At 64.0% G+C, this 11,319-nt stretch overlaps 1 protein-coding gene across 4 annotated transcripts in view; it reads left to right on the top strand.

Annotated features, from left to right (window-relative positions):
• OBSCN (obscurin, cytoskeletal calmodulin and titin-interacting RhoGEF) overlaps positions 1-11,319 on the top strand; it is a 105,580-nt gene that overhangs the window by 42,865 nt on the left and 51,396 nt on the right. The window contains exons 32-42 of one of the 4 annotated variants that reach the window (XM_046666252.1): positions 310-573; positions 1,229-1,495; positions 1,734-2,000; positions 2,105-2,377; positions 2,957-3,226; positions 3,751-3,947; positions 4,095-4,170; positions 6,556-6,828; positions 7,843-8,109; positions 10,425-10,697; positions 11,032-11,307. In XM_046666252.1, the coding sequence (XP_046522208.1) occupies positions 310-573; positions 1,229-1,495; positions 1,734-2,000; positions 2,105-2,377; positions 2,957-3,226; positions 3,751-3,947; positions 4,095-4,170; positions 6,556-6,828; positions 7,843-8,109; positions 10,425-10,697; positions 11,032-11,307 (2,703 nt within the window). The remainder of the gene's footprint in view (positions 1-309; positions 574-1,228; positions 1,496-1,733; positions 2,001-2,104; positions 2,378-2,956; positions 3,227-3,750; positions 3,948-4,094; positions 4,171-6,555; positions 6,829-7,842; positions 8,110-10,424; positions 10,698-11,031; positions 11,308-11,319) is intronic. The other 3 variants (XM_046666249.1, XM_046666250.1, XM_046666251.1) reach the window with 3 other exon arrangements.

Here is an 11,319-nt window from a genome sequence, read left to right as displayed (position 1 = left end):
CTTTCCTCTGTCCTGTCATGTCCTGCCTGTAGAGTTTGCCAGAGAATCTGATGTTCTCTGTGTGTTTCTGACCCTCCCAACCCAGCCCACCAGATTCATACACAGCATGAGGGCTGAGGGGCCATGGAGTGAACCACGCCATACTGTGCACATACTGGCCGAGGGAAGCCACAGCCCACTGCGTGTGCTCGGCACCCCTAGCACGTGGCCTCTGTCCCATTGGGTTTCTGTCTTCTCTGTGCTGTCCATTTCCTGTGTCTTCCACCTGCTCAAAATGTGATTGTTACCATGTCTTTCTGACTCCCTAAGCCCTGCCTGCCAAGTTCACCAAGGGTCTGAGAAAGGAAGAGGCCACAGAGGGGGCCACGGCCACACTGCGCTGTGAGCTGAGCAAGGTGGCCCCCGTGGAGTGGAGGAAGGGCTCTGAGACCCTCAGAGCTGGGGACAGAGTCAGCCTGAGACAGGACGGGGCCGTGTGTGAGCTGGAGATCCGTGGCCTGGCCGTGGCGGACGCCGGGGAGTACTCGTGCATGTGCGGGAAGGAGAGGACCTCGGCCACGCTGACCGTCAAGGGTAAAGACTCCATGTGGTCACTTGGACGAGCTCGGGTGCCCATTCTCGTCTCCCTGTGTCTGTGCCCACTGGCTCCCCATGTGTCTCGCCTCTCTGTGCCCTGGACAGTTTCCGTCTGTCCCTGTCTGCTCACCTGTCACAGCATTGTCCGGTTGTCTATTGTCTGGTACTGATCTCAATCCCAGTGACCTCATGTGGCCAGTGCTTTTTGTGGGGACAGAATTCCCACCTTGTTCCCTCTCCATCTTAATCCACCCAACTTTCCCCCATCCCTCACAGCCTCTAGTCAGGATCTGAGGGTTGTGGCTCTGCCCACGGGGTCTGCATGGACCCCCTGCCCTGATGACCTGGAGGGACACAGCCCTGCCCATGGGTGTCCTGGGTAGAGGCCACATGACAACAGCCCTGGCCAGATCTAGAGCTCGTCTCACGGTCCTCACCACAGTCCCTCCTCCCCTTAAAGGGGACCCAGACTCGTGACTCACGCTCCCACCTAGGCCTCCTGGAGCTCAAGGCAGTGGGCCTGTGGGCAGGCCAGGCGGCTGAAGTGACGCCAGTGGCCATGCCTGGCCTACGCCCTCAGCAGAGCTGACTGAGTGTTGGGTTGCCCGTCTCGGGGCTGACCCTGTCTCCCCTCCTTCCGCCAACCCCACAGCCCCACAGGTGGTGTTCAGGGAGCCGCTGCAGAGCCTGCAGGCTGAGGAGGGCGCCATGGCCAGCCTGTGGTGCGAGCTGTCAGAGCCCAGCGCCACCGTGGTCTGGAGCAAGGGCGGCCTGGAGCTGCAGGCGGATGGGCGCCGGGAGCCGCAGCAGCGGGGCCACAGGGCAGAGCTGGTGCTGCGGGACGTGCGCCGGGAGGACGCGGGCGAGTACACCTGCACCTGTGGCTCCCAGGCCACCAGTGCCACCCTCACTGTCACAGGTGGGCCCCGAGGCCAGCCTGCCCTCGTTCAGGGCCCTCATGCTTTGGGGGGACCCTCTGGGCTGCAGCCCCACCCTGGGCGTCCCATGGGGGGAACATGAGCTCACGCAGGGTGGGTGGAGCTGGCCTGAGGCTCTGCGCCCCACTGCTCACAGCCCCCCTCCCGTAGCTGCCCCTACGGTCCCACCTCCTGTATCTGCGCCTGTACCCAATCTCATGCTCTCTCCCTACTCGGTAGCTGCGCCTGTGCGGTTCCTCCGGGAGCTGCAGGCCCAGGAGGTGGATGAGGGTGCGACAGCGCACCTGCGCTGCGAGCTGAGCCACGCAGGTGCCAGCGTGGAGTGGCGCAAGGGCTCCCTGCAGCTCTTCCCCTGCGCCAAGTACCAGATGGTGCAGGAGGGCAAGGTCGCTGAGCTGCGGGTGCGTGGCGCTGAGCAGGAGGACGCCGGCCGCTACACCTGTGACACGGGCCACGCGCAGAGCACAGCCAGTCTCTCGGTCCATGGTGAGCTGCCCGCCAGCCCCTGCCCGCCCCGGCTGCACCCCCAACCGTCCCCGTGGAGTGGGCAGGCTTGCTCAGTGCCCTAAGCGCCCTCCCTGGCCCCCCAGCCCTCAGGCCCGCATTCGAGACGGAGCTGCAGAGCGTGGAGCAGGAGGCAGGTGGCGTGGCCCGGCTGCGCTGCGAGCTGAGCACAGCGGAGCCTGGGGCCCCTGTGCGGTGGCTCAAGGAGGGCGAGGAGCTGCACGGGAGCCCCAAGTTCGAGATGCGGCGCCAGGGGGCTGTGTGCGAGCTGCTGATCCACGGGCTCGAGGCCAAGGACACGGGCGAGTATGCCTGCGTGGTGGCTGGCCAGAAGACCTTGGCCTCCGTCAGGGTCGGAGGTGAGCCCTCCTGCCACACCTGCCGCCCCAGCATCTCCCCCGCCTCCCATCAGGCGCTGTTGCAGAGGTGGCTGCGAGGCCCCTGGGGTTACAGGCTCTCTCTGCTCATTTCTGCACCACTCCCATCCTGATGCCCCCAGAGAAGTGTTGACAGTGGGGAAACTGAGGCTGTGGCCCCTGAAGGCTGCCCTGCCTCCTGCCCCCAACCAGCAGGTGGGCAGTCTGGCCTGGGCTACCATCTCTGAGCCCCTGCCTGTCTGTCCTGAAGGTCTTGCTTCCCTGATGTCCCAGCCAGGGGAGCGCTGGCTGCAGGGTGGGGACCAACCGAGGCAGCCCACCACCCCACAAGTCCTTGCCTGCTTCTTCCAAACAGAGCCACCCCCAGCCAGCCTCTGCTTCCAGAAGCTCAGTGTCATGGGAGGGGGCCGTGTTTGGTGGCAATGCCCTGTGGGGCAAATAGAGGCTGTGGCAGGAGAAGAGCATGCAAGCGTTTGGGAGGTCTTCCTGGTGGAGGGGCATGGGAGCTTGTCTGGGTGCTCTGACCTGGCTGGTAAAGAGCCCTCCTCGCCCAACTCCCAGAGCCGGAGGTGACCATCGTGCGGGGTCTGATCGATGCCGAGGTGCAGGCCCACGGGGACGTGGACTTCAGCTGCGAGGTGTCTCGGGCCGGGGCTACGGACGTGCAGTGGCGCCTGCAGGGCCTGCCGCTGCAGAGCAATGAGGTGACAGATGTGGCTGTGCGTGGCTGCACCCACATGCTCCGGCTGAGGGGCGTGACGCCCGAGGACGCAGGCACTATCTCCTTCCACGTGGGCCGCCACACATCCTCTGCCCAGCTCACCGTCCGAGGTAGTAGCTGCCAGCTGGTCTCCCTGCTCACTGCGCTTGAGCCCCAACGTCCAGGGCCTGTGGGGCAGAGAGTCAGACCGCAGGGGTGTCTGCCTCTAGGGGCGGGGAACTGGCAGGGAAGTGGACCTGTGAGTGGGCCACGTGGGGATGGCCCGAGGTGTCAGGGTGGGTGGGGGCATCCCGGGCTGAGGGGCCGAGTCAGGCTGGTGGGGTGGGGGTGGCGGGCTTCATGGAGGCTCACGGGGTGTCTGAGCTTAGCTGTGCCTCCTGATTCTCTTGTTGGGGGGCTGCTGCAAATTTCGGCTCACCCCCAGCCTGTGGTCACTCCATCATCTCCGAGGGTCAGAGTCCAGACTTCGGACTCTGCCGAGAGGTGGAGGACGCAGAGAACGGGACTCCTACTTGTCTTCAGGAATTGAGGGGGGGGGGGGGTCTGGGGACAGACCCCGAGGACTGGGAGGTGCTCCTGATGGAGTGAGGGGCTCCCAGACACCAAGGCTGACACCACGCCCCACTGTGTGCAGCTCCTGAGGTGACCATCGTGGAGCCCCTGCAGGACGTGCAGCTCAGTGAGGGCCAGGATGCCCACTTCCGGTGTCGGCTGTCCAGGGCCTTGGGCCAGGAGGCTCGCTGGGCCCTGGGAGGGGTGCCCCTGCAGGCCAACGAGATGAATGACATCACGGTGGAGCAAGGCACCCTCCACTTGCTCACCCTGCACAAGGTGGGGTCCCCGGGACCTGCTCCACCCACAGTGCTCCAAGGGGTACAGGAGGGGGACAGTTCCAACTCCAGCTGGGTTGGGCTGGGACTTGCAAGCAGAGATGGTTGGCATGGGGTTGTCGGCTGAGACCCCATCTCTGTCCCTCAGGTGACTCTCGAGGACGCTGGAACCATCAGTTTCCAAGTGGGTTCGTGTAGCTCAGAGGCCCAGTTGAAGGTCACAGGTGGGCAGCCCCTCCCGCCCCTGGCTCCCCTGCTGTGGGTGTGCGTGTTTCTCTCATCTAGTAGCTATTGGGGGTACAGCCAGGAACCCAAGCCTTCTAGTAGATATCTTGCCTTAGGGGACAATTTACTACCCCCTGACCACTAAAGCCACAGGCCAGAGAGGCCACTGTGGTGGACCAGTAAGGATCAGTTTGAGAAATGCTGGGGTAGGGCATCCCTGTGTGGGATTAGTGCTGTCTGCAGGAGGGAGACGGGAGCCCAGCTGCTGTGGGCCTGGGCCCTGAGGTGGAGACAAGGCCTTTTGCATTTCCACCCTCCACATAGCTACTCCTGTGACAGAGGTCCATGCGCTCATGTCCATGTTAACACCTGCACGCCCGACGGGCTCCAGGTGCTGATGCAACAGCGTACCTGTGACACGTGGGCAATTTTGGGCATAGTGTACTTGGCCCCAGGCATGCAAACAGGATTTTTAAGGATATTCAACTTGGGTTATACTTTGTCCCCAGAGCAGCACATCCCTGAGTGCCTGACCTTGAGTGCCCCTCCCCTGCAGTCCTACTCCAGCTTCTCAAACTGGTCCCATCCATCCACCATCCATCGATTCATCTATCCATCCATCTACCATCTACCCATCCATCTACCATCCATCCATCATCCATCCACCATCCATCTACTATCCATACATTCATCATCTATCATCCCTCTTCCATTCATTTATCTGTGTATCCTTCCATCCATCCATCCATCTATATTCATCCATCCATCCATTCATCCACTATCCATCCATCATCTGTCATCCATCTGCCATCCATCTACCCACCAGCCATCCATCTATTCACCCATCTACCATGCACCCATCATCTGTCTACTATCTACCTCAAGAGAGGTCAGATACAGCGCTGCCCTCAGGGAGCCTCCAATCTACTAGAGAAGTTGGACATGGAGACAGTGTGTGTCCTGAGTCCCAGGTGCCCCCTACCACAAGTCTTTAGAGGATGGACAGACATGGTCAGCTCTGTGGCCTCTGGGGCCAGGAGAAGCTCCAGAGTGCAGTGCCCTCAAGTTGAGTGATGGGAGAGGGTCAGTTTTCTGCATGTCCTCAGCAGGGCTGGACCTCATGTGTTCGTCAGGGTGGGCATCTGTGAAGCCAGCATGGAGCTGGGTTGGGTCCGCTGAGGGCTGTGCCTTGGCCCCTCTCTTGGCCAGGTGTCCTCAGCCAGGGCAAGCTGGCCTGCATACAGACACTGGGCTGTGGGCGTGGGTGCCCAGTGGGTGGCGTGTAGGCAAGCCTGGGAGCTGTGCTGGAGATGACAGGCACTGTGGGGACAGACATGCACTCTCGGGAGAGGGTGGGGGTGGGGGGGCTGGGGCTGGGTGTTGGCAGTGCACGATGAGGAAGGCTGTGTGGGCTTCTGAGGGAGGGCTGCCTGGGGTGGACAGGTGGCTACCCTGTGGTGTGGTCCCCGTGTGCGTGTCGCTCGCCTGCCCCTCTCACCTTCCTCCTGGTGGACAGGAGTCAGGGCTGTGGGATCAGGTGCAGAGGAAGCTGGGCTTTGCCAACTGTGGACGTGTCTCCCTCTTCACGAGGGGCCCCAGGCTGGCCTGGGGAAGGTGCGCAGAGGGGAGCGTGGGGGCAGGGTACGAGCCTCACCGGGGAGGACGCACCCCCAGCCCCAGGCAACTAGGGTGTTGCTATCCCTGCCCCGAGTCTCCCCTTCCCTCTCGCCCACGGGGCGAGGGCAGCCGTGCTCTCGGCCGGTCTGCTGTGTCTGCCCTGAGGTGGAGGATGGAGGAAGCGAGGCAGGTGGGGACAGCTACCACATGGCTTTAGGGCCTCAGAATCTTAGGGACTGAGGGACTTCACGGGACATCAGGACAAACAGCACTCTGCGAAGGGAGAAGCTACTGCTCCCATACTCCCAGGGACGGAGGGCTCACTTCCTGAGGCAGACCCCCCTCTCAGAGCGGCAGGCCCCATGGTCCTTCCTCCCCACCCCACAGCCTACCCCATAAAGATTGCAGTTGTGGGGCTTGACGCATGTCCATTCTGCCTTCTGCAAAGGTAGATGCAGGTCACTCATCTCCTTTGGTGAAACCAGGCGTGTTCTGAGGGGGGCTGTGGGGTGCAGGGGGGCTCGGCCAGCTCTCACGGGCTCACTGTGGGTGGTTGCCATGTCTCATTCTGTGAGCAGGAAGGGCCAGTTGGCCCAGGCAGATCTCAGATGCCAGCCCCAGGGTGGCCCCAAATAGTGGACCCCAGTGGCCCCTGAAGACCCCAGGGTGTCCCTGCAGACCCCAGGCACCCTGGCATGTTGGACCCCAGGGTGGCCCCTGAGACCCCAGGGCAACCCAGACTGCCCTCCTTTCGCCCTCTTGCACAGAGGCAGCACCATACCTGGTACGAGGCTTGCAGAACGTGGACGTCTTTGCGGGGGAGGTGGCCACATTCTCCTGCGAGGTGTCCCGTGCGGGTGGGCCAGAGGCCCGCTGGTGGCTGGATGGGACCCTGCTGCAGGACGGCCCCCAGAGTGCCATCTCCGTGCGTGACGGCACCTTCCACTCCCTCGAGCTCTCGGGTCTGGGGGTCGCCGACTCGGGCACTGTCACCTACCGTGCGGGGCCCCTGGTCTCTACGGCCAAGTTGTTGGTCAAAGGTATCGGCCAATGAGACCCCACCCCTTGCTGGCGCTTCTGCACCTGCTGCCCCCGCACGCTGCCTTCAGTCTTCGGGGCGAGAAGTCAAGGACTGGCCGCCAGGCCCAGGACTGGACTCTGCTCCACATGTGTCATGGGTGCGTGTGGCTGGCAGGCTGCTGTCCCACATGATGATGACTGGGAGTGATGAAACTGAAAGCCAACCCATGCCACCTGCTCTGTAGGGCCCTGGGCACTGCTGCCTACCTACTGCCACTCGGCTGCACTTCCCTCACACACACACAGAGGGCAGCCTGGAGGCAAGGGCACCCTTCACGGTCCCGGCGCGGCCTGCACTGTCCCTGCTCTAGACTGCTTCCCTGCCGTGGGCTTGGGCGAGGTCTTTTGCTCTTCTGGGAAAGAGCGAGCCGAGGGGGAGGGCAGCGGGCTGCCAGGGACCCCTCAACCCATTCGCAGTCGGGTGTTGGGTGCTCCATGGGCAGCCTCTCACGGGGCTTGCCTGGCGTGTTTGCTGACAGGCCCCCTTGGCACTACTGCAGAGTGAATGTGACGTTCACCCAGGTCCGCAGGGAGAACCATTTGTTGACTAGGATTTTGGCAGGGGGATATGGGATGGAGACTGGGGGGGCGGTGAGACCCATGGAAGAGGGACAAGAGGGCTGGGGGTGCCGTGCGCCCAGTGGAGTCTGTGGACCCTGAGGAGGCCTGTGGGCTTTCAGGAGGGGGCATTGTGTCCCTGCTGGGGCAACATGTGCCCTGGGCCTCCAGGGGGGCTTAAGGGGGAGGAGGGGCACAGTGGATGGAGGCCAAGCCAACGGTGCCATTTGCCATGGGTAGGGCGAGTGGGGGCAAGGTTTGCCCTGTGTGTAGGGCCCTGGGCCACCGTGGAGGGTCCCGTTCCCACTGTAGCCCTGAGCTTGCTTGCTGCTGAGCCGCTGATGCTGACCACAGAGGGCGGGCGGGTTGCAGTCACACTGCTCCAGCTGACACGTGCCCGGCGTGTCGGCCGACAGATCCCGTGGTGGAGGTGGTCAGTGCCATGCAGGACCTGGCGGTGGAGGAGGGTGGCCCGGCCGAGCTCCTCTGCCAGTACTCACGGCCGGTGCAGGCCACGTGGAAGATGGACGAGCAGGAGGTGCGGGCTGACGGGCACCGCGTCATCATAGAGCAGGACTGGACGGTGGCCAGGCTGTCCTTCCGGCCGGCCTTGCCCTGCGACAGCGGCATCTATTCTTGTGAGGCCGCGGGCACCCGTGTGGTGGCCCTGCTGCAAGTGGAAGGTGAGGTGGCCTGGGGGACAGCCCAGGCCCAGCATGGCTTCGGCGTGGCTTGAGCCAAGCAGTCCTGGTGGAATGGCAGGCAGTGACAGCCAGCGCCGTGTGCCCGTACTAGAAAGACAGGATTCCAGCGGGTGGATCCTGCTGAAGCTGCGCTGGGCCCTGAGCCGACCCATCCCAGACCCCCTCCCCAAGCAGCCTGACAGGACGGGGTGGCTGGAATAACCCTGGGCAGAGGCTGCACTGAAGAACCTGCATCCAAGACACCCAGGGAGGTTGGGGGAGGTAGAGGCAGGCAAGGCGGAGCGGTGGGCGGGCCTGGGGTCTGCAGGGCTGTGTCCTAGAGCAGAGGCACTGGGCTGAGCTGCCTGAGGCCCGGGGTTCAGACCCCAGCTCTGCCCCTTCCCTGGCTGGTCACTCAGAGGATGCTCCCAGTCCTGCGTCCCTGTTTGCAACACTGCAGCCACACACAGTTGGGGGACCAGGCGCGGGGGACAGTGGGCTGCAGCCCCTGCTGGGGAGGGGTGTCATTTGGCTGGGACTACTTCCTATTTGGGAAAATTTGAAACGTTCAGGTGGTGAGTGAGCGGGAGGGTGGGGGCAGTTGTGAGGGGAGCATCCAAGCGGGGATGAGCATGGGGGAGTGGTCCAGGCCACTGACTGCCTGAGGTCACGCCGGCCTCATTCACTCATGAGTTCAACAAGCAATTTTTTTAAACATTTTTTTTTTGGCCCCTAGAGGCACAGCAGGGAACATACAAAAATCCCTCCCTTCAAGGTGGTGAAGTTGTGGGGAGGCCTGCAGTGAGAGCCCAGCCTGGAGGAGAGGGGCTGGGCAGTGGCCATCTGGGGCGGAGCCTTCTGGGCCTCGGCAGGGCTGAGGGGAGAACAGGCACAGGGCAGCACCCGGGGCTGGCACTGCTGTAAAGTCGGGGATTTTGTTGAAACCCAGCAGCGGTGATGTCCTTGGATGGGAGCTGAGGAGGTGAGCTCCAGCAGTGACTGCAGGCCTGGCCCGCTCCCTTGTCACCCTGCCCCTCCCGTCGCGGCCAGAGCAGCTGTAGATCCTGCTGGCCCCCGGCTGTCCACCGGAGCTCGGTGGAGATGTGGGACACACCCCCAAGGCCCCGTGGCCACTGTCAGTTCTGACGGGTGGGGCTGGGATGAGGGAGAGCCTGGTGTGTGCGCAAGCAACCCAGGGCCAGGAGGGTGGCCCAGAGAGGGACGTTGTCAGGCCCCACCGGTCCTCTGCTCTGAGATGGCCTCCCCCCTACTCCCCCAGGGCCCCATCCAGAGCGGACACTCCTGCCTGTGGTGTGTGTAGACTCTGTGGACGAACTGAGACGGAGCATCAGGGCTGTGTGCGGGTTCCATTTGGGGTACCCCAGAGAGCAGTTCGGACTGTGGGCCTGGACGTTGGGCCAGACTGCCCCCATCCCTCAGCTCAGTGACTGCAGTGGCTCCGGGCTGTCCTGTGGCTCAAGGCCAGACCCCCAGCCCCCCAGCATCCAGGCCAGCCCTGGGTCACCTGGTGCTCCTTTCCTACCTGACCTCACCCTCTGCTCTCAGTCCTCTGCCTGGCCATTTGCATTCTTCACCCCATTGGCCTGCCTTCCCGCTGCCCCCACACACCCTTCCTTATTCCCATTCTGGTGTCCCCTCTTGTCACTCCTCCTGCGGGGACACCTCCTCTGCCCAGCTCAGTCATGCCCATCCTCAGAGATATACCTCCTCCAGGAAGACCCCCTGGGCTGCGCAGCCCACTAGCATCCCCTGCAGTACGTGGATTGTCATCAGAAGGGGTCCTGGGAGGTGGCAAGCCCCCCTGTGGCTAGACATGGAGTTCATGGCTTCCATGAAAAATGGGTGGCTGCTTATTAGACTCACAGACAGCGTATACAGGAGAATTAGAAAGGGGTTCTGACTTAGGGCCGAGGTCTCTGTTCCACTGGGTGAGCAGCAGGGGGCAAGTCTGACAGGACTGGCTGGGGGACCAGAGGAAAGGGGGCTGGATCCAGAACCGGAAGCAGCAAGGCGCACTGGGGCTCGAGCGTGCTGGGGCTCTGGGAGCTTCTAGTCTGTGAGGCTTCTCGCCTGTGAGGCAGGGAGGAACCTCTCCGGGCCAGAACGTGGTGATGGTGTCGGCAGGGCACATGGCAGCTCCACGTTGACACCGAGCGCGGCCCTGCTTGTGGTCACATTCTATTCAGCCCTTTGTCTTGCGGGGATGGGGGGGAGACTCTCCCACGTGACTTCGGGGGGTGGGGGCGCCCTGGGCCGGAAGAGGCCGGCGCCCCTAAGCCATCCCCTCCTTGCAGCCAAGAACACGGTGGTGCGCGGCCTGGAGAACGTGGAAGCGCCCGAGGGCGGCGAGGCGCTGTTCGAGTGCCAGCTGTCCCGTCCCGAGGTGGCTGCCCACACCTGGCTGCTGGACGACGAGCCGGTGCGCACCTCCGAGGACGCCGAGGTGGTCTACTTCGAGAACGGCCTGCGGCATCTGCTGCTGCTCAAAAACCTGCGGCCGCAGGACAGCTGCCGGGTGACCTTCCTGGCGGGGGACGTGGTGACTTCGGCGTTCCTCACCGTCAAAGGTTAGGGGGGCGGGGGCGGGGCCCAGGTGGGCGTGGTCTCCGAGGCCCCTCCCACAGGATCCCTTGCAGCAGAGGCGCGCGGAGGGCGGTGCTGGGGCTGCGGGGAGGGGCCGCAGGTCTCTGAGGCTTCTCCCACCGAACCGCGCGCTGTGGGGGTGGGGGAGGGTGTGTGACCGCGGTGGGGGCCTGGGTCTCTGAGATCCCTCTCTCTGAGGCTGGGCTGCCTCCTCTGCCAGGAGGTAGGGGCCGCGAGAGGGGTGGCCTGGGGGTCTCCGAGCCTGCCGGAGGCCGCCCCTCGGCCCCGCGCTCACGCCCCCCTTCCCCCCCACCGCAGGCTGGCGCCTGCAGGTCCTGGAGCCCCCGCGGGACGCGGCCGTCCCGGCTGGGGGGCAGGCCCGCTTCAGCTGCGCGCTCAGCGAGGCGGTGCCCGTGGGCGAGGCCACCTGGTACGTGAACGGCGCGGCAGTGCAGCCGGACGATGCCGACTGGACGGTCACAGCCGACGGCAGCCAGCACGCCCTGCTGCTGCACCGCGCCCGGCCGCACCACGCAGGCGAGGTCACCTTCGCCGCCCGGGACGCCGTGGCCTCCGCGCGGCTCACCGTGCTGGGTGGGTGCTGGG

The sequence above is a fragment of the Equus quagga genome, chromosome 7, assembly GCF_021613505.1.
Source record: "Equus quagga isolate Etosha38 chromosome 7, UCLA_HA_Equagga_1.0, whole genome shotgun sequence".
NCBI lineage: Eukaryota > Metazoa > Chordata > Mammalia > Perissodactyla > Equidae > Equus > Equus quagga.
Note: the sequence above shows the minus strand (reverse complement) of the source record. Positions and strands in the feature narration are given on the sequence as shown.